Genomic DNA, 24062 nt, shown 5'->3' on the forward strand with positions numbered 1-24062 from the left:
TTGAATCAAATGCCTATTGAAAACTCTTACTATTTGTTCTTTGTAATTGTCTTTTCATGCATAGTAGAAATTCTACGACATCTAATAATTTTACAGTTCGCTTATAATTGCAGTCACTAATTTTAATCTTGGAATTACCACTTTTGGGACTACCTATTCTACCTTTGCACCCTAATAAGACTCTGAGACATGACTTTTATATATCTAAACATGACAAGTACTAATAAAAATGAATTCTTACCTTACAGTTATTATTTGGAACATAATTCATCTTTTAAAAACAAACGTCCACTTTTCTTCCTTATCAATAAATGGATAACAAACACTAGAATTCGTCATTACGACAAATACGCAACATTTGTTTCCACAACTATGAAATAAGAAAAATAGTGATATTAGTTAAATCCCATAATAAAAACATTAAGTCAGTCTATTTCGCTGAATCCGTAACCAGCAGCACACACACACACACACACACACACACACACACACACAAACAAACAAACAAAACGTGGTTTCCGTGGTCAATATGACGTCATCTAGTGTTCGCGACTCAGCACAAAGTGCTTGTAATCTAGGTGGCGCTGGTGTGGATTGAATCTTTATACGAAAAAATTCCATACATGCACAAGTTCGACAGCTAATTCTGTATATGCTTTGGCGTTAGATCTGCAATCTCTGTTTTCAAGTTGTTTCATAGTGCCATGTAAGATTAAGGCAATGTGAAAAACTTTCTCAACATGGAAAAAAAATATATATTTGATGAAAATTATTTTTTCAAAAATGTACGTTTTCTTTTAAATTATACTACTATAATATTTTTTACGGTACATGTATATGACGAATACTAGCATATATTGTTCCAATACGCATATTTATAGTTTTCAGGAAAATGAAGGGATAAAGCTTATTTTCCACCTTACATGATAGAAACCTGCAAGATATTCTACTTTCTCTTGTAAGCTACGGAGAAGCGAAAAACCGAAAATTTTCCGAAAAATGGAATACGGAGAATTTTACGGAAAACAGAAAATTTTCCAGATAGTGGAAAACTGTTTCCGAAAACGGCAGAGGACATCCTTTCTCAGATAATCGGAATTCAAAGTGTTTCCCGAAAAGGGAAATAAACTTCGGATTCATTCGAAAAACCAAAATGGAAACACGGTAAATTTTCGGATATTTGAAGAAAATAAGAAAAAATTTCGAAAAATTGGAAGACGGAAACTTTTCTTTAAAATCGAGAGACATGAAAGTCATTGATAGTCAGAGAATTTCTCGGGAAACAGAAAACAGCAAAAATGTCTTAAAAAAAAAAACGTTCCTTCATAAACTACGTAGCCTATATAACTTTGATAATTATTTTTCAAATATATCATTCCATTTCCTCTTACTTATATACAACTATACAACACACATATTTTTGTAATAGGAGTATAGGTATAGAATGAATATCCGTAAAAGGCAATGGATATGTTAGCAAATATTGATTTTAAACATATAGTTTGTAGTATCCAGCAGAGGTTACAAGTTGCCCTCATATTCTAATGGAGACAATTTTCCAGCTAATGAGCTACATTTGCTAGTAACTAGGAAGAAACTTACGATGTTTTCCAAGCCTAAATACGCATCTGTTGCTGGTCTATTATGTTCCATCAAGGAAGCCAGGGACTTCTACTATTACCAGTAAGTTCCAGCATGATTTCTTGTTGGTTGCAACAAAAAATTTCAACCTGGGTGCTTACACATTGAATAATGTTCGATTAAAAAGGGTTGATTTATACTGCCTAAGGTTGTAATTTTCTTGAAATTTTAAAATATTTTCGCTTAATATTTGTATTTGTACTTCATAGCGCATATAGGTAGTTAATACTAATAGTATTTAAAAAAAAACTACTTAAACCGTTCAATATGTTGATTTCAACCGATGATACACTGCTATAAACTAGACCTAAAATATAGGCCTAATTGCTATACTAGACCTAGATGCTATACTTACCAAAATAAGAAGAGAGTATAACTCCAATTTTAAGTATTAATGTCCTAATAAGGTAGCAAAGTATTTATACATTTCTGTGTTCTGTATTTTTATTCTTTTTAAGTATGATGAAATAATGCGGAACGTAACCTTTGTTTTTATAATATTTTAGGGTAAGCACGATAACTATATTTGATTAAGCTGTGGTTTATAAATGTGGTGCCAACCTTGCATATTTTCTGCTTTTAAATCATATTACCACTGTTCTTCTAGAGACAGACCTTACAGCGCTCAACGACAACTAGTAGGCTACTTCAACTTGTAGTTCAAGTCATGGTTATTGCAGAGAACCAATTATGTTTGTCTTTCCAAATATTAGTCTAAACGTATATTCGTTAATTAATTATCTAGAATTTCCCTCATAGCTTACCTTCATTCATATGTAATACAAAGGCTATAACACAAGAAAATATTTATATGTTAGTAACATCTTAAATTATCAATTTTTACTTGGTATTCTCGTAGTGTACGTACTTTATTTAAGTCAAATCTTAGTGCCAATTGCCTTTGGCCACTTGGAAAAACACCTGTACAATATTGAACAAATAGAGTGAAAAGAACACATAGTGACATGTAATGCCTCAAAGTAGCGTATTCAGAAATTAACCTGCTAGAAAGCGAAGAATATCGTAAGGTTTCATCCTAAAATCCAGAATTTATTTCCTAGTGTTTACCATGAAACTTGATCATAAAAGTATGAAGTTCTCAATATCTATAACTAATGTAATTTTTACCGTCACCAGGTTAACAACAAAAATAATTCTTCGATTTATACTTTATTTTTGCAACGAAAATAAGTTCTATCTTCGGTAAAAATTGCTAACAATTCAGTTTCTCTCCCACGCAATAAAACAAACAAATCTTTCATCGTTCATGCATACATATGTCTAAAACGCTTTTTCATTGTTAGAGAATTTTAATAAGTAACAAAGACCACATTCATTATTAATCAATGTATTTTATTTCTCTCACTTAAAGCCTCAGTATTTCTTGCTTACTCATTAATATGCAAAGACTACGTTCTATAGTTATTTAAAAATAAATTAAGTGCTTTCTTCAATAATTTATAAAAAATCAGCGGCAAGGAAGAGCAAACCATGTACAACTTAGCCAGAGCAGACCAGTTGTTCCAACGATTCAGCGATAACAACTATATCTCTCAGTCCGCTCTTATCTAGAAATTCTCACTAGCTGCCAATGTACTTTCCTATATCGTGGCCAGTAAACTGGAAATTAACGAAAATTATTTGAACATTTAATTTGCATATCCATACAGGTGTCTTAACCTAATAACATTTTAAAATATGCTGCCAACATTGACCAGTCTCGATTGAAACCTCTCGACTCCAGAAATTTTCTCCGCGTGTGAACATAACCAAAACGTTCGTGGAATTTTCTACAGAATTAAGCAAAGGGGCATACGATTTAAAGCCGGCCAAGAACTATAACGGCTAGCACCCATTTAGTAAAGTCCTGGGTCCACAGGTCCAGTGCGTATAAATAGTAAACGGGCCCACCAGTACCCTAATAATACAGTGCAACAGTCTGCATTTATTTTCCTAAATACTGCTGTAACGGTGGAGTCTGTTAATGGTTTAAAAACGGAACAAGTTTTCAATATCCTACCGTTAGCCGGAATCTAGGCAGCAGCAGCGCACGCTCCGTAAACCAAGTGTATCAAAAAGTAGTCAACTCAAATACGAATACTATTAATGCTAGAACACATTTGGGTCGTAATTGACAACCTACTTTTCAAGTACTAAATAAAATCTCTACACCGATGTTATTCACGATGTTGTCAGACGTAGCAGGGACTGTTCACTGAGATGACGCAAGCAACCTAGGCTCAGAACTTTTAATATTTGCTTGACAAATATATGCATCAATGTATTTTTTGACAAAACATGCTATTAACGAATTTATATGTATTTATTTACAACATTTGTTCCTATAATACCATAATATATCAAAAAATTGTATTAATATACACCACTGGTAACAATCATCACAAAAGAACGATGTTTTGACACTAATAGTTATTCAATAATAATTTGCGAATTTCTCAGACTTTGGTTAGTGTTACCGTTCAGCACAAAACTGCATGAATATTAATTCAACTTTTAACTTATATTAACAATTATTCAAAAGAGATAAGATATATAGAATAATGAAATAAACAAAAAATACTACATACAACAAAAATAATAATACAATAAGTTTCCACTACTATACTTTTAAGAGTCTTTGCTGAATAAGTGAGAGTCCACACTGCAAAAGTGATTATATTGTTATCTGATATGTATAGAGAGAATCATTTTACATAGAAAGAATTGTTTTTATTCATATTTTATTTAATCTTTCTTCATTCTTTGAAGCAGATCATGATTCTGATAGTTATATTCGAAACGTATTCTATCAAATGTAAGTAAAATGCGATGATGATTTTATGAACAATATTGTGTTAGCCTTACAAAAACGTAATTCAACTTTGATTGACATCTATTTTCATTTACGTTCTTAATTTTTCTTCGATTTGATACTGTACTTGTTGAAGCCTGAACTAACGCAATCCACTTATATAATGTAACAGTACGAAAATAATTAGTATTATACTACGTAAAAGCTGTATAGAACTTTATATTTAAACTTCCAGTGATACCACTGTGTTATGTCACGTGAATGAAATGCAATCATTTAATGGAGAAATAATTAGCAATTTCTACCACATTTAGACACTTTTCACTGAATTAAGTACCCAATATGAAAGACAATATAATTAGAACTATACTTATTTCCAAGGTACAATTATACCTGATTAAATGAAAGATTTAGCTTATATAGATAACTTTTGTGATATGCTTAGTTTTCTTTTTTTTAAATATTTCCTTGACTACCGGTAGTACGATTTTTATTCAAGAGCTCTTTGTTTTAATTTATTTTTTTTCTGATTGCTAACGGTAATCACGTGACTCGAAGAATTGTCTATTTAAATATACTTATGTGAGCGCAATGCTGCTTGAACACTAAAGGTTAACTTTCCTTGTTTGATCTTAAAAACGGAGAATGTCTAATAAACATTGTCCAGCTATTATTAATTATAACATAGGCAATTAATTTAGATTTGTCAAACGTCGTATTAATATCCAATTCCTTTCAAAAATCTTTGATATGTGGCCTGATGTTATGAGAAGGCTGCTTATATGTATGCTGTTATTTTTATTTTAAAATCATCTTACCTTAAAATCAGACACAATACTTTAGTCTGTAATCAAATAGCGCACTTTGATCAAAGCAGTGCTACTTTTTTTAGCTGCACAAATACACAAAATGTAATAATATATAAAATAATTCTATTAAAATTTAAGATTCCTTTCTTCTCTGTACCTTTAATCTCTTCTTTTTGCATTGCTGCTGGTCAGAGTTGCCAACAAGTTGATACAAAAAGTAGCTAAACGGGAGATGAAATCACGCCAATCTTGAGTGAAAAGTCGCTAAAAAAAATTATTCCTGAAATTCCGTCTTTCCTTTTCTCGTTCTCTCTCATCAAGTGTGCGATCGTATAAGTTATATCAGATATGTGATTAATTCAAGGCATAATATATCTAGGCTAGAAGAGCGTATATAACAAATAATAATTTCACTTTTTGTAAGATATATATATTTTTTACTTTATGTTCAATTTCACTTGAACAAATTCAAAAATAAGTTTAGAAAAATGAACAAAAGTAAAAGTCTACACAGAAAATCACCTTATTTCCCATCCCCTGTTACTGAAGTTTCTACAGATAATCACATGCTTCTGGTAATGCATTATGTGTGCATCTAAACGGAAGCTCTGCACAATAAGAAGAAAAATGCTACGTACTCTGCCAGTTCAGCATCACTTGCACTGATTCAAATAGGAAGAAGGGAAATAAACATATATCTGAACTATTCGAGCTTATAGTGCTTGTCTACAGGAGTAGTTCTGTCGCAGCACAGATATCCATAGATTTGTAACTAAGTCGCCAAACTGTCATTTAAATTCGCCATAAAAGTCGCTAATCGGAAAAATTATTATTTTCTCACTATTTTGGATACCGAATCGCCTAGATTTAGCGACTTTCCCCCCAAATTGGCTACACTGTGGTCAAGCTCTCTTAATGTCGTATAATCGCTGCGAGCTTATCCTGATAGCCGATATACGCAGATTCAGTTCAGGCGACTCCGTGGACGTTACATAGTTCTTCACGTTACACTCATAAAGCATTACTTAGGAGATCAATTCAAAGAGGTAATTGAGTTCAAGTGTATCAAATTGTCAATACAGAAACAATATTTAACATAAATGGTACTAGATTTATTAGAAACGGGTTATGGAAATGACGTCACGACTCAGAATCGAAAAGCCGGCAGCTAAGATGCAAGTCTCTTGCAAGTGTTGCAAGATTATAAAGTTGAAAAATTGTACATCAAAAACAGAGGACCAGTAAAATTAGTTAATTGGTCAATGTTAGAAATCGTCCACAATGGATACAAAATGGCTTAATATTTTTATATGATATTTAAATTAGAGTAGCTACACCGTAAGAAATTTCTTTGCTTGCTGATATGTGAAATAAAAGAAAGAACGGGACTCACATATAACTTGGGGCCGCGGTGGCTCAGTGGTAGAGCGTTCACCTCTGGTGCTTGGGGTCCCGGGTTCGATCCCAGCCCCCGCCAAGTGAACTTTGTGGTGGACAAACACCGTGTGCGTGGGTTTTCTCGGGGTTCTCCCGTTTCCTCCCACTTTCTTCATTCCACCATTTCATTCATTACTCATCATCACCGTCTCCTTTAGCCTAACCGGCATAACCGTGGGACGTAAAATTCAAAGATTTCATTTCATTTCATTTTCACATATAACTTCTGCAATTTTTGTGCAAAGGTAACACTGCTCTGCAAATATCGTCTTCACGCGTCCGTTATTGTGGGTATGTGGGTGTACTGAATCTGAAACAATGGAAAGTGTTAAGCGCGAAGTTGAAAATATGAATAAATCCGAATTATCATCCCAGTATTATCGCAAACACGAGGAAGGGAAACCTCTTTAAAGTCAAGCAAAGTAAATTATCATCAATGTGTACGCTCGACTAAGAGAAAAGTATGCAGACAAAACTTATGAAGGGAATTGTTGATATGATCGTTGCCGGTTCGCTGCTGGTTTACTCATTGCCAACGTAGAGTTGTTGTGCTTTGAGAAAAAATAAATCGTATTTTTTATTTATTGTGTGGGAGAGTGGCGGCTCGTATGTTTCTGTTTATGATTGACCTTTTCCAGGTAGATACATGAGAATAAGTTCATTTATCTTTTCTTACCTTAATCAATTGAAACGAATAAGCAAAATAGTTTTTATGCTCTCGCGCTTTTATTTTGAGGATTGCAAATACATCACGTGCTAATTTCCAATACATTTATTACTATTGTCGTGTCTTCATGAATTATTAAAAACAAATGTACCGCACTCACTTAGAAATCTAACGGCGGAGAGATCAGAAATATTACACGTCAGTCCGCCACCTGAGCAACACATTTTGCAAGTAGGAATTTTTAACTTAGATCTTACGAGTTGGTGACACAGGAGAAACTGGTGAGTTGAATCATAAAGAGTCGAGCGTTCCGATGCTTAGAAAGAAGCAATCACTAACCCATAACCAATTATCATGCCTTGAGGTAGTATAAGCATCTTTTCCGCCTAAATTTCACTTCTCTGAACTTGGAGTCTGACGAAAGATGTTTTTAAGTAGGTTTTTGTTTTGCAGATCTTGAATTCTAGCCGCTCACAGCATATAGTCAGTTAAACTCAAGTTGTCATATAAAGTTAGAACGTACCGCCTCTAGTAATGCATGCCTTTAGTAATTTCTGTAATTTGCCACTTTTCTTCATTGTAATGAAAGCACTTACTACAAATTCTCTCTTTGCTTCAACCAGTGTAAACCTCAAGCTATTTGCAAATTTAAGTCAAGTCATAACAACTTAGTTACATAAATACCTGGTACGAACTTTGGTATATTCTCTCATCTTAGATTCATGATCCTTAAAAAGAGATTGTATTTGTATGTTCCCGGCCGAAATCTTACAGGAACCAGTATATGCTCTCGTAAAATACATACAAGTTTTAAATCAAGAAGAAGTAAAGTGTTTACAAAGTTATCAGCAACTATCAAGAATACAGCCTTTCGATAAGTAATTTTAAATCGATTTTTCTAACGATAGAATGTAAAGTACATTGTACATATTAGGTTTACATGGATAGTTTCATATGTATGATAACAAATGCTTACCCAAACGTACTTTATAATAAAATCCGCTTTGTTACTTTCGATTTTAAGTCTCTTTTATGACGTAATAACTGCATATCAACATGTAAGTTACCATGATTGGCATTTGAATGAAATCTTTCTATTCTCTTAGTAGGTTTCCTTCAGTCTGAATTAAGTGTCTTGTTAAATAAGATTTTTCAAGGAATTCTATTTTAATTTTACAACGCGTGATGACCAAACCACCCATATGAGAATGAGTGTTAAAAAACTTGAATTTGGACTAAATTTATTTCCACACACTTCGCACGTTTCAAGGAATCCTATTTTAATTTTACTGTGTGAAAGTTTTTTAACCGCACATATTAAAATTTGTGGACAAACTTGAATTTGGACTAAATTTATTTGCACACACTTTACACGTATCTGATATTTAATCTCTAAGAGTTAATTAACTTATACCGAGGGGAGGCACTGTGGCGCAGTTAGAGTGTTTACTTCCGGTGCTTGTGTCTCTGGTTCGATCCCAGCTCGCGCCGTGTGGACATTGTGGTGGACAAACACCATTCTCGTGGGTTTTTTCGTGGTTCTCCGTTTCGTCCCACTTTCTTTATTAAGCCATTGCATTCATTTCTCATCATCACCGTCTCCCTTAACCTAACTGGCATAATAGTGGGAAGGAAAACTCAAAAATTCCATTTCTATTTATTAATTTGTACTATATATTTTTCCACGACGTAAGCACGTCCGAATTTCTTACCCGCACGTTCTAAAATGGCTTTTGAATAAATGTTACAGCAATCTTGGCAGTTTACAGTTTTAACATGCATATGTGATCCTATCTGTTACCAACACGCATTGAAAGAAAAATAACTAAAAATTCTTCACGCGTGTGAGCTTTCACCTGTTTGCATCCATATGCCTTTGCGAATCTTATGCTAATAAATTGCTTTCCACACTCTTGGCACATGTGAGCTTTTTCACCAATAAGAGTGAAAATGTGTTTGGAAAAGCTTTCTTATAAATCCCTTTCCTTTACTTCGTACTTGTGAAGCTTTTTTACCTGTGTGCATGAACATGTGCTTAGTTATGGGCAGTGGGAATATTCCCCGGTTTTTTCCCTGGCATATAAATTCCCGGGAAGGAATTAATTTCTATTTCTTTACTTTATCTTGCAAATTATAAGAACCGTGTGTCTAATCACTTTATTCTCATTTATTACCATTTCCTTTTAGGTTTTAATTACTTTCGAGATTTAAAATATAAAATTCTTTGAGAGTACCTTATGTAATGGAGAAGTTATGTAGAAAAAGAGATGAAGTACTATCATACACCCAGAACCACTGCTATTAATACAAGTCGGTCTGTCTCTGACTCGAATATCTGAAAAGGTGCTCGGACTTCTCTTACAGGTGAATTAATGCATGAAATTTCAAGAAATAGGTAAGAAGAAAGGTAGTGTGTGATAACGTTACGTGCTAAATTATAAAACTAAGTCAGTATCTTGCAGATATTGTGAAGATAAATATGTATGCGCAAATGTGTCTTCTAAGACATGTTGAGAGATGTGTTTTCTGACAGTTACCCAACCTAAATTGTTTATAACGTTTAAAAATTTAATGTTTTTATATGAGTAGTAGAGTGAAGTTTAGAAAATCCACTTACATTTAATTTAAAGTGATTAGTGGTGTAAAAGTATATGGATTACTATACCATCTTGTTTACATATTTTTATAAAAGGAAATATACATTTATGTGTACTCTCTAAATATAATAAAATGTTAATTAGACAACATAATACCGTCCAGAATATACATTTTGTAGAATCCTCTGGAGATAGCAGTTATTATATACGGTGACAAGGAACGAATTTACCTTTGAAATTGTAATATAATAACAGAATTCACTTTTTTGATTTTGTATATAAATTCCCGAAATATTCCCATTGTTGGGAATCTTCCCGGAATTTACCCATCACTACATGTGCCTTGTCAAATCTATTTTTTTTTTTTTTTTTTTTTTTTTCCAATAAATCCTTTTTTCACGCTTGGTTCTCCACCTCTATCAAAATGTGTCGCTAATCGTTAGTTCGTAATAAATCCTTTTCGACACAGTTGACTCGTTTGTATTTGTTCATATGTATTCATTTACACGTGTGTTGCTAATTGTAACTTCTAAATTATTATCTTTCGAAACCCTTGGGTTATGAGTTTTTTTCACTTTTGTGTACTACCATGTGTTTTGAAGTTTGACTAAACAATTCTCCACATTGTTGGCATTCGTGCGGGTTTCCACTCGCATGTATTAATAAGTATGTTGTTAAATTTGAACTGCGAGTAAATCCCTCTCGACATTCTTGTTACACATGAGGTACTCCACCAATGTGTTAACATGTGTTGCTAATTGTCTTCTGGTAACAAATACATTTCCACACTTTTGTTAGACGTGAGCCCTTGCACCTGTAGCTATTAACATTTTCTTGCTAATTCTCTATTGGTAGTAAATCCGTTCAGACAATCTTGGTATATATGAGACCTTTCACCTATATGTATTTTCTTGTGTTGCTAAATTCCTCTTGGTAATAAATCCCTTTTATCTCTTGCCATATATGAGGTATTTAACCTACATGTATTAACATCTGTTCTTCCAAAATTGAACTACGATCAAATACCTTTCCACATTTTTCACTGGTGTAAGGATTTGCACCAGTATACCTTCATGTGTGTACTACAAGTGGTGACTGTAATAAATCCCTTGCGGCTCGCATATATGAGGCTTTTTCTGTGTGTGTTAACACGTGTTTCGCCAAATTTGATCTGTTAGTAAATCTTTTCCATTATTGGCATATTTGTGTTCTTTCATCTGTGTGTATTAACATATGTGTTGCTAAATTTCTCTCGGTAATAAATACCTTTCCAAACTCTTGGCATATCTGAATTTTTTCTGTATGTACTAATATGTTGTGCCAAATTTCATTTGCTACTAAATCCCTTTCCACACTGCTGGTATGTGTGAGATTTTTCAATCATATATTAACATGTGTGTTGCTAGTTGTTTCTCGGTACTAAGAACCTTGGGACACTCTTCACATAAATAATTCTTTCACCTGCATGCATCAACATATGAGTTGCTAAATGAGACTTCAGTTTAAATCCCTTTCCACATTCTTGGCATATATGAATTCTTTCACCTGTATGTATTAACATATGTGTTACTAAATTAAACTTAAAATTAAATCCTTTTCCACCAGCATGTACTATCATGTGTTTTCTCAAGCTTGTGCTGCGAGTAAATCCCTTTCCACATACTTGGCATAAATGAGGTCTTTCATCTGTGTGTATTAACGCGTGTGTTGCTAATTCTCTCTTCCTAATAAATCCCTTACCACACTCCTGGCAGAGGTGAGTTATTTCACACTTATGTATTAACATGTGATTTGCTAAATGTGATTTCGTAGTAAATCTCTTGGGATACTCTTCGCATAAATGAGCTCTTTCACCTGTATGTATTAACACGTGTTTTGCCAAACTAGATCTCCGAGTAAATCCCTTCCCACATTCCTGGCACATATGAGGCCTTTCACCTGTATGTAGAAATACGTGTCGTGCCAAATTTGACCTCTGAGTAAATCCCCTTCCACATTCCTGGCATTTGTGAGTTCTTTCACCGGTATGTAACAACATGTGTGTTGCTAAAGCTCTCTTAGTTGTAAATCCCTTCCTGCAATAATCGCACGTGTAACGTTTCCCGCCTCTATGTACTGACATATGTTGTGCCATATTTGAACTGTTAGTAAATCCCTTTCCACACTCCTGACAGAGGTGAGTTATTTCACCCTTATGTATTGACATGTGAGTCGTTAAATGTGTTTTGGTAAAAAATCTCTTAGGACACTCTTTACATAAATGAGCTCTTTCACCTGTATGTATTAACATGTGTTTTGCCAAACTTGACCTCTGAGTATATCCCTTTCCACACTGTTGGCACATATGAGACCTTTCACGTTTATGTAGCAACACGGGATTCAGCAAATTCCATCTTGTAGTAAATCCCTCTCCACATTCTTGGCATGTGTGAGTGCTTTTGCCGGTATGTAATAAAATATGTGCTGCTAAAGCTTTCTTGTTTTTAAATCCCTTCCTACAATCTTCGCATATGTAAGGTTTCTCACTTGTATGTACTGAGATGTGTTGCGCGCTTTTTGATTTGTTAGTAAATTCCTTACCACACTCCTGACATGATTGAGATTTTTCACATTTATGTATTAACATGTGTGTTGCTAACTGTGCCTTTGTAATAAATCCCTTTTTACATTCTTGGCTCATATGACTTCTTTTGTAAACTTCCTTCTTAATAGATTTCTCACCTGAAATATGATTTTTCTCCTTTCGTGTAACGAACGTATTTTCTCCTTTGGAAAGGGTATGCTTTTCGAATCTACAAATAATAATAAGAACAGATAAGTAAAGGAGCACGAACTGGAAATAAAGAATATGGAACTCCCGAAAACGCAAACGCTGCAAAAAAAGGTACACACCGATAGGTTCATACTTATTTTGCATGAACCTCCTAGGCACTCATACCTAATACTTCCTGATAAACTGAAATCTGATACTATTGAAAAATTACGTGAAATATTGTAGAAATATGTAATTCAGAAAAATCCGTACCAGTTATATTTTTCGAAGGCAAACCTGCTCTTTGTTTCAATATCAGAATTTGTTTTACATTTAAATATTCGAAATTAGATATAAGTCAAGTACATATCTAGGTAAATTGTTGGGGTATGAATCGATCTTGTAGGGGAAAATGTAGGTAGGAAATCAATGAATATGTTTATGAAATCTACTTCTAATTCATGTGCCAGAAAATTTAGAATATGCGAAAATTTGTTGCAATTGCAACCACCAGATACTGTTACTGTAACAAGGAAACAAAGTTATAAGAACTTTTAAAATTTTGCACCAAATACGTCATTTGAAACAATATACCAATAACTGCGGCTGTTTTTAAAATCCTTGAATTGCTTGGTTATAAAACATTTTAACCAACATTACGATCTTGGTGTCCAATGATATACATATCAAGGCTCTTTTTCGACTTAAAACCGTTGGAGAAACCTTCAATTTTTAATTCCTTGTACATTTCAGTTATTTATAAGCAATGTGATTATGATTGTAGGATTAGACGCTACGATAATGAAGATATTCAATGCCCCGTTAGTCTCCTTCGGGTTATTAGTGTTAGAAACTAATAGATTCATAGGTTCTCATACTTTAACGTCCTTATCTTACAACCTACAAAAAGAAGTGTGCTATTCCACATTGTGATTAGCATGTTGAATTTAAATTTGTAATAATGTATGGCATTGGATGAAATCAAATTTCTACACTTATATATATATATATATATATATATATATATATAAGTATCCCGGTATTATTAGAACCATGAAAAACTTTAGTCTTTATTGTTTATTACTTCAAAAGTTAAAAGATCGCGTGGGGTAAATGGCACACTCTGTATTTAAAAAAAATGCTATATTGATAGCTGATAAAGAGAACTGATTTCTTTGCTTCATATGCCATACAAAGTAGCAAGAAAAAACCTTTGCCCGCGGTACAAGTGTATATGACGAGACACTGCATCCTAATATATAATCTTCTGATACACGAACTTTTACTACTGACGTTAATCAGCTACAGAATAAAATAAGTCACTTGCAAACGAGAAAAATCTGAATTTCTGTTATTCTAGTAAGAGTTTGTTCGTGATACGACATACGTCAATATTAGAACAGTCACAACTAATGAAAGGGTTCTCTAACATCAAAAAAGGTTAAAAACAAAATAAAATTAAAAAAAAACTCGACAATTAGTTGGTGCGATTCCCATTTGGCATTCTTGTTTACCCAGGTAAATGAATACTAAAATATGACTTACACCATGAAAATATTTTCAGTGACAGGAGAAAGATATACAGAATTCGGCTAGGTACTGTTCCCTATAACAGGAAACATTACTGGATATTTACATTATTCTGGAGCATGTCAGTATTTGATCCTAACACTCAAAATGGTTTATAGCAATTTACCGTCACCTTTGAATACTTATTTCAGTGCCAAACTCTCTCTCTTCTTACAACACTACGCATTGGTTGCATTATTGGTGTTGAAATATTTACGATTGCAATAACACAGACTAAGACGAAGGAAATAATAATATTTAGCGAAGTACTGTAAGTGTACAAAAAAAAAATATTTATACAAAACATACTTCAGATGAAATAAACGCATTTAAACGTACCTCAGGGTCTGCGCATTGCTACCAACTTCTCCATTATCATTTTCTTGAACATCCGCTCCGTCATCGATCTTGTCTCCAATACTTGCACACATGTGATTGCTTGACCCTTCCGTGATGTATGTAAGATTTTTTGGTCTGATGTTACTGTGGAAACGTTCGGTCTTTATAGGTATATCACCTGTTGGTAAACGCTCTACCAAACATGTTGCTTTCGAAGTTAGTTTCCTATCTGATATTGTTTCATCCTCATTTCTCTCTGAAGTGATATTCTCCACTTCCGTTGCACTTTTTCTTTCCATGTATTTCAAAGCTATAGCAAAAGTATTTTTATGATCATTAGTGTTGCTAGTACATTGTTCATAATTACGTTCCTCAAATAACTCGTTTTCGGTTTTCATTTCAACTTTAATAGGAACGATTTCTGTTTTCATTTCAATTTTATTAGAAGCAAAGTTGAAACAATGTGAAGCCATTTCGGTCACACAAAACTGCTCAAGATGGAGATTTGAGATCTTCTGCAGTTAATGTTCAAGAAAAACCAATAGATCTGAAACCAATAAGAAAAATAATATTGGTTTTAAAAAAACTTATGAGAGGGTCGGAAGAAGACAACGATAATTGAAGGTTCAGCTAAAATTATTTAGTTAGTTGAGAGGTTTGGTATTGGACTAGGGATAAAAAACTACTGAAAGCAGTATTTTAATATATCCGTAACTTTGGTACTACTTATACCAACGTATCTATATACCCATGGGTGCCGACTACGTGGGTGTTCGGGCTTCCAGCACACACAAGATTTTTAGTTTGATAGTAACAAAATAAAATAAATATTTTGTCATTTGCTATTATCAATATATATATATATATATATATATATATATATATATATATATATATAATAAAATAAAACGAAACATTGAGATGGACACGACATTTCGCCACCAGTAAAACGAATGAGAACTGAACCTAATTTTACCGGTAAGATAACCGAACCTTATTCGTAACAGTAATAGTAATTGCGTTACCGAACCTAACCTTGGTAGCAACAATAATAGTAATCGTAAACATAAGAAGCACGTAATCACTAGATCTAATTTCCCTCGAATTGGATTTCGTAGAAATTTCATAGGTGGGAAGACGAAGCTTCACATGGAGTGCTATTTAGCAGAGTACCGTTTCAGATGTACTGTGCAACAAGACAATGATGTGCACAAGGCTGTGTACAGTTTATATAAACAGTGCAAGTAAGTGCTAATAAAAGATAACAAAACTAACTGGGTTAACTTCCGCAGATAGCTGCCCCAAAGTACAAAGACAAATCTAACCTAACCTAACATAAACTAACCTTGAACTTACGTAAACTAACCTAATATCAGTACAAATAACCAAATTTTACCATTGTTTTGGAAAATAATGCTGGACCTCTACACTATCGTAATATAACGTAAACTAATGTTACCTAACCTAAAGTTACCTAAGGTAACATAAACTAAGTTAGTATCAACAGAAATTACCAAAATTGTAAAAAAAAGAGCTGGACCCCTTCTGCTAAACATAGGCTGAATGTTTTTTTCCCATAGCTAAAATCCCCCCCCCTTGAGAATTTATCCGGTTGAATTGAAAAGGGTTATAGGTGCTTCCACAGTATTTCAATTGCAGGCGGAAATCTTCTCAACTCATCACTGCTACAATTAATTCTCGAGTGACATATTAACTAGGGATGGCCGGATCCGGATCTGATTGGGTCCGGATCCTTTAGATCCGGACCTCGGATCTGGGTCCGGATCTCGGATCTGGATCCGGATTTGAATCTCGGATCTGGATCTCAAATTTCGGATTTAGATCCGGATCTCAAATTTCGGATCTGGATCCGGATCTCGGATCTGGATCCGGCTCTCGGATCGGGATTCGGATCTCGGACCTGGGTAGCAGGACCGAGATGAAATACACACATATTTATATTTGAAACTGGAATACAAAACTCGAATATTTAAAATTCTTCAATACACCTATTTCATTGACAGATAAGACAAGTATTGACTAGTTTTTACGTATATTTATCTTGCTCAGTCTGCTCAAAATATCAAAAGTATATCTTACCATGGAGGGATCCAGGGGAGCGATCGCCCCCCCCAGAAGAGGAAACTTCTTAATTTTATATATATATATAAATAAAACCCATCCCAAAGTTTGGAGCCCTTAAAAGTAGCAGTATGACAACCCACCGCCCCCTCCCAGAAGTCGGTCCTGGATCCGCCCCTGTACCTTACAATTAGATTTCATAATTATTTAGTAAATCACAATATGAGCACCGAGAATAAACTATGAATTTTGGTGCCCCTTATGTATATTTGAAATTTCGGATTTATAAATAGAATCAGGCTGAAAGATAAATATTTGAGATCTGGAAACCGAAACATGTGCTAGTACCAATATCGTAGCCGTTTGTACCTAGGTAATGCGAGCGGAAGGCACTTGCACTAATTCCACATGTACTTTGGGGAACACGAGAAACTAAAAACAGATAAATGTTCTTTTTCAGGGGCAAGTGGCGCTTTAACATGACTTTTCATGAGTGTTGTGTTCAAATACGAAAACTGTAATGGCGACTTGTTTGAAAGGTCTTTTCTATTTTAGCAATAAAGTTAGGTACTTTCACATCGAGGAAAAATTAGCAAAGCACATTCCACTGATTAGAGTGCTGGTTCTTATGGAAGCTTTCACACTGAACCGAAGATTTCCTCATGTGGGTATCGGATTGCCACAATTCACCTTGCTCAAAGACGTGGTTTATCAGGAGGTCTGCCAAGATTCTTTTGGACTTAGCCTGTAGACTGCTTCTGGTCTCAATTATTCCCATATAACAAGACTAACCATATATAAAGTTGCTTCGAAATTATTTAAAATATCACTAATTGACCTTAAGGGGATAATCACAATTTAAATATTCGTAAATCAGAATAGATGTGGAAGTTAAGCCTTAAAATAAATCTGATAATTCCTAATGCAACCTAATGATAGCAATAAAAGTCCTTATGTAACATTTTCAAATGTAAGATTAACAGTTATGTTCTTGAAGAGGGTTTATGGCAACATAGAATATTATAAATCCAATTTTCATAAGTAGTACCTCTGACAGCCCCGTATTTCACTCACCATCGCCTTTCATCCTGACAAGTGGGCAATTCACTTACCCACAATGACTTTTCAGGCGTTCCAGTGACATCAATATCTCAGTTTGGGTTTGGGATCATGCTCCAGTGAACCTTGACTATCACCATCAGCAGCTATTAGAAAAACAGAACTTATTTTTGTATTAGATAATGTGGATAACTATAGCTTTTCGTCTATAGAAGAGGGAGAGTGTATGGTATTATCGCAGGAAATATTTGATACATAAGACTTAGATTGTCAGTATTTAGGAGCAACTTTTAAAATAATCAGTTACTTTAAATGTGCTACGGATTAGCCGAGAAACCCGACAGCCATAGTCGAGGGGTCTGCGGGATTAGGCTGTGGATCCTTTGCTGTGATGTCTTGGATTCAAATCCCGCTTCGGGCATAGGTGTTTTTAACTGTCCTCGTTTAGTTCTATGTCTGTGTGGTGTCATAATGGTTACAGTGTAATCCGTGCAAAGCGTTCAACAGGTTAAATAATTTGATAAAAAGCTGGGACCTTTTTATATATGAAAAACAGTGGTTAGCGCGTGCCTTCGGTGCCCATGGTCGTGGGTTTAATTTCCGGAGAGGCACTCAACAATTTCGATGTTGACCCAGCATCATGAGGACAATTGGGGAGTTATCTTAAGTAAGAGGTAGCGGACTCCAGTCTAGAAAGCCGGCATTAGAGACTTCGGGTGTCGATGCGTTGACTACACATCCCCACTTTGAACGTAAGCTTGCTGGTAGGAAACAAAGGACTGTCGTGCCAAGAATTTAGTTTGTTTTAATTATCATAAATGCCTTCTTCATTATTAAATTTTATCTAAATTTTCTTTTCAACTAGTTTGCGAAACCCAGAGCTAGCTACTTGTTTTCTTTTTGATCCATGTTCATAGTTAGCACAACTAATCACTAAGGAAAAACAATCTTTTCAATAAAATTCGCCTCACGTCTTTTGTAGGTGTAAGTTTAGTTATTTTTAGCTTTTTTTTTTTTAAGTTGAAGGGCGGTTTATAATTTTCGCCTCGATTTCCCTATTTTTTTTTTCTAGTTTTACCTATGTTTCTTTGCACGGACATTGCGCCTATACGCACGTGCCTAGTGTGTTCGTTTACAAAAGCGGGCCATTTTCCTGCCACTATAGAAAGTAAGAGTGCCCTGTATCAGAGAAATATTAATTGACGTATGTAAGTGAATATATCTGTGATGAAGTCATAATTACTCAGTTGTTGCATCGTACATAGTTTCCTCATCCTCATTAATCTCTTCACTCCCGCTTCCTAAATTCCAGTTCTAGTATTCTTTCTTGATGGGGGACTGATGTCTCATGTAGGCTTATTAACTATAACATCAGCAATAAAGAAAGTAGGGTTTAATTTGTACTAATTTTAAAACATTACGTTGATTAAACAATAATAATAATATGGAGCAAGTTCAGGCTACTTGTTAGGATTCTTGCTTCGCAGTTGGATAATACCTTGTTCGAATTAGGAGACCAGCCATCCTGACTGAGGATTTTCCAGGGTTGTTCCTCAGTTATATTGGGCAAATGCTAGGTTAGTACCTTGATCTAAGGCTCTGGAGACCTTCCTCCCATTCCTTTTGCAATGATTTCATCTGTTGATTACTACAGTGTAAAGTGGTCTCTTTGGATATATCTGGTAGCTTATAGTAAATAAACAATAACGATGTAATATATCTTCACGAAACGTGTGGGCTAATGTAACTACAGACTTACAGTCCCAATAGATAGCTAAAGTTTTAATATAAATTTCCTGACTTTTAAATACTATTTTCATATTGTTTCAGCTTTCAATTTTCTCTTGTATGTTCCCACCGAGAATTGAACCTGAGATCACATGAACAAATGCGAATATGTTAAATATTTTTGAACACTTTAATATACAAAACACAAAATGCTTCAATGATACGATGCATGGATATGTTTTGGTTACGTCCTGCAATATATGATTAAAGAAACCTGGAGGGTGAAGAAAAAATAAAAGAAATCTCTTTTATATTTACTCCAACAAACTCCCGACCTCAGAAGGGCAAACAGAAGTTAGGTAATAAAGTCATACAACGAACACAACCATATCACTCTCCTGAAATTCTCGTGTGTAGTTTAAAAGTCTACTGTTGTTCCACGCCAACCAGTCTATATTTTTTGTTGTATATACCTTCGAAGTGAAAGATATGCATTATTACATTTGTTTATGGTTGGACTCCAGTGAGTCTGAAACTACTATTAATAAAGAGTTTGTTTTGTCGAGTATTCCTGCGATTAGAAGGGCCTTATCTAAAAGATATTTCATTTGTATATGAGAAAATAAGAAAGTTTATTTTCTAAAGAATAAAATAAATATTTTCAATGTGAAGCTAACATTAAGTTTCGAAGAGGAGCTAAACAGAAGAATTTGTTATCATTTACATCAGTTTTCAGACAATTCACTGTACTCTGAAATGGTAAGAAGTCAAATTTGGAAACATTTTACTAAAGAGACGATAGAAAGTGCAACGTGTAAATATTGCAAGGTTGAAATAAAATAAAGAACAAAGGTAGCACAAACGTGTTATGGAACATTTAAAAGCACAGCAACCCACTATATCAGTGAATCCGAAATAAGTTTTAACGAATTTTAGATATTCAATTTTATCATCACAATTTCAGATCTAGGTTTGGATACGAATCAAGATCTGAGATTCGAATTTCGGATCCAGATCCGAGATCCGGACCCAGATCCGAGATCCGGATCTAGGTCCGGATCCGGCAAGATCCGGATCTCACTGGATCCGGGATATCCGGATCCGAAAATTTTTGGCCATCCCTAATATTAACACTGAGTACTAAACACGTATGTATACGTAGTGGCCGAACATACTGAGACTGTGTTCACATAAACACGTTTCCAATCAAAATTTATTTTGTTTTCCATCGTACTTGAACGAAGTTAACAAGTTTAAATAATACTCTGGATTTCATAGATCGTAACTGAGTTACTAGATGAAGCGTAAATCCTACTAACTGTTTTTTGGAGTTCTTATCCCACAGGGACGTGTATGTCGTCTTATTCCGTTTGGATTTATCTGTAGCAAGGGGGGGGGGATCCCAAGAGGAATCTTTCCCAAGTCATGCAATTTAGCAATTCCATGCTAAGCTGACCTCAGAACTGATATCAGAGCACCAGATTCGCGCTGCCTGAATCACCTACATGGCATTCTTGCTGTTCGGTAGCCACTTAGCACAAATTAGTTCGCTTTTTATTGTAGTTTTTTTAAACCGAGTATTTGCACAGAAATATGAAAGAATTTATCTTTGGAACAATTATTCCTGCAGTTTTAATATACGGATCCATAGTATAAGTAGTAGTAGAAACGGGTTACAAACCCCGCAAAGGTTGACTAAATTCTATTGTCGACATAAAATGGGGAAATTTAAGAGTTGTCCAAATCTTTCTGGACAGTTAAAAGTTTTAGTATACGGATCCGCAAATTTACAAGGTCCCAAAAAATTTAGGGAAGTCTTTAATTTGCCCATTTATGTCTAGAACAGAACCCAACGAACAGCTGGGGGGCTTCTAACCCGTTTCTACCCCTATATCTACTGGATCAGTATAGTGCAAGTGCACGTTCATAAAATTATTATTATTTGTTTCTGAGTGTGCATACCAGCAGCAGCTGGAGCGGGCATTGCAAAGTCAAACCTCATCTTGATTTATAAATATATACGGAATAACTTCACGTTGCCACATGGTGAATTTAAAATTTCATAGACTCTCGTTGGTATATTTTCTTCTACAAAAACATAAACGGATAAACAAATCAGTGCACAGAGTTAAATCATATAGGTCAGAGATGTCAAATTGGGTAATAGTATACATGAGAACGCCGTGATCTGCGTTTCTTCTGTGTTCTATTACCACTTCTACATGAAATACCATAAATTTTCTACGTAGTGCAATAGTAAGAAGTATCCATGTGTACAATACATGCGATATGCGTTAAATACCCCCCCACACGCACATAGTCATAGATAAAGTACAAGGGCACTACGGATGCAGATATAAAGTACAGGTACGTTCTTTTTTATTTTCGTATCAGTCGATAAGTAAATCAAAGTCGCTTTGTTACCCCCTTGGTAAGTTCGTAGATACTCAATGAATAATCCCTAAAAGTATGAGCGTCCAGCTCCTTCGGGAACTGACGCGGCTTTACGTATACTATATCCTCAAAGTGTTTTATATATGTTTCACAAAGGTTTTTTAAATTAAAACTAAATTCTCCACGTGCTAGCGGTTCCTATGACTGATATTACTACCCTTACCTCAGTAGCGTAGCCAGGATGTGTGTTGGGGGGGAGGGGGGAAGTGCTGTTATAGGTACATATAGAAACATTACAAACAAAGAAATATATAAACATAAAAATATATAAAAAATTACGGGTTAAATTCCAAAGTTGGGCGTCCGTTTCCAGCGAAATTTTTAAAATTTACAGGAAAGATATGGATAATTTGATCTTTTGTGTGCTTGATAATATATAAGTCTCTCGAAAAATCTGTTTATTTGTTATATATAAGCGGTTATAAACATGGGACTATACGGCGAGCGGAGGGAACTACTTGGCGCAAGGTAACCGAACAGTTGCATTGTGGGAAAGAAAGGAGCATTTATGTTATCAACATGGCGAATGTACAAGGGCCATGAACTAGCAGTTTTAACATTTGTGAAGCAATACGTTGATAACGAGCAAAATCTTTTAAAAGTTTGTGAAGAGCACGGAATAATGAACCTAATAACAAATTGCAGAAAGTGTGGAAAGGAGATAACAGCGAAAAAACGTGACGAAAGCGGACGCCCAATTTCGGAATAAATGCCAAAATTACAAACGTCAAAGTACCAAAGTACATTGTCGGACGTCTTTGGGGGAGGCCCGGCCCCTCCGGGCCCCCCTTCCCATCGCCACTGCCTTACCTTACTTTCTGTGTTCTTACAATCAATCACTCTCCATGTTTATCTTGTCTTGTCTTGTCGTAGACCATTATCGGTCAAATAGGGAGGTGCACCGGCTCACTAGTCATATGTGCTACTATAGCAAAAATGGTCAAATGTGTACCTCAAACAGAGGATTTATGATTCAAAAGCAAAATAGAATAAAATACAGGACACAATTGAGAAAAGGACACAAGTCGAGAAAAGAGTCAAAAGCAGGAAAAGGTCAAAATCGGGAAGGGAGTTCAGACAGGGAAAGAGGGCGAAAAGCCAAGGTGAACAGGGCAAAAAAGTAGAAGAATGTGGGAAGTATAAAATGAAAATAGAAAAAGAAAGAGTGTAAAAAGAAGAGAATGTATGTACGTGTAAATGGAACAGAAAGTGTAAGTGTAGTGTAGGTGTATCACAGGGCCCACTTAATCTGCTTCCTCACGGAGCACCACCAGCCACGAGGCACTCACTAGCACAGCCACTGTAGAACTCTCTCCATGTTTGACACCGGGTTAAAGCTATCAACCAGTGTTGCCAGTTGCCTAGACTTGAATTTCCCAAATCAATTATGAAAATTTCCCACATCTGCTGATTTTTCCCACAATATTTCTTTTATCAATTTTATAACTTTCAATTACCGAGTTAACATGGGTTTCTACAAAACCCTCTTCACTAACAGGAAGGAAAGTTTACAGACTAAATATTAGCAATTAATACGGGGATGGTTTGCATTAACTAACTAAACAATTGTTCTGCGCAAATCGAAGTTTAAAACTATCATGTACTGATAAACCTGCATTTGCAACAAACAGCGGCTTCATTGTTTGATGCAAAACATCATGGGCGGTATTCAGAGAGAATTCGTTAATCGGATTTTAGTCAAAGACTAGTTAATAAGCATACTAACTCTTTACTAAGGATAGTGCACTTTTTGGTATTCAGAGACTACTTTGAGTACAACTAAAACGATGATTTGGGTATGATTAACTTATAGAACCCCAATGCTTCGGTGAGTAAAATAAATGTGGCAACTACGGAAAAGTAGATGAGCGCATGCGTAGTCTGTAGAAATGAAAATACATGAATTACGAAATACGAAATGTTGTGTCACACGCTAAACCGTGGGTAAAAGATTAGTCTCTGCTCTAGATTTATTAGTCACCTGTGATTAACTTCGTCCAATACTACGTCCTATTCAAAGTCTCTGAATATAATTTTGATAACCATCTTTTAGTCAACCCTGTAGTATGTTTTAATCAAACGTCAAAACGACTCTGCATAAGGCCCCATATTTCTA

General features: G+C 34.9%; 1 protein-coding gene across 2 annotated transcripts; it reads right to left on the reverse strand.

The window, feature by feature from the left end:
• Positions 1-2377: 2377 nt before the first annotated feature.
• LOC145663895 (uncharacterized) lies at positions 2378-23249 on the reverse strand. 2 transcript variants are annotated; one of them, XM_081730066.1, is made up of 3 exons: positions 22757-23249; positions 14624-15170; positions 2378-12755 (listed from the first exon to the last, which is right to left on the reverse strand). In XM_081730066.1, exons 2-3 carry the CDS (start codon positions 15094-15096, stop codon positions 11366-11368), a joined length of 1863 nt encoding a protein of 620 aa, XP_081586192.1. In that variant the 5' UTR covers positions 15097-15170; positions 22757-23249; the 3' UTR covers positions 2378-11365. The 2 variants fall into 2 exon arrangements, with proteins under 2 accessions (XP_081586192.1, XP_081586203.1); XM_081730077.1 differs by lacking the exon at positions 22757-23249 and adding an exon at positions 22683-22747.
• Positions 23250-24062: the final 813 nt, after the last annotated feature.

The sequence above is a fragment of the Thermobia domestica genome, chromosome 1, assembly GCF_964235325.1.
Source record: "Thermobia domestica chromosome 1, izTheDome1.hap1.1, whole genome shotgun sequence".
Classification (NCBI taxonomy): Eukaryota; Metazoa; Arthropoda; class Insecta; order Zygentoma; family Lepismatidae; genus Thermobia; species Thermobia domestica.

Bases quoted from the DNA above. Each gene is read 5' to 3' on its own strand.
- LOC145663895 (XM_081730066.1), bottom strand. From the start codon at position 15,096: ATGGCTTCACATTGTTTCAACTTTGCTTCTAATAAAATTGAAATGAAA. The intron at 12,756-14,623 runs GTACGTTTAAAT...TATTATTTGTAG, and splicing joins AGCAATGCGCAGACCCTGAG to ATTCGAAAAGCATACCCTTT.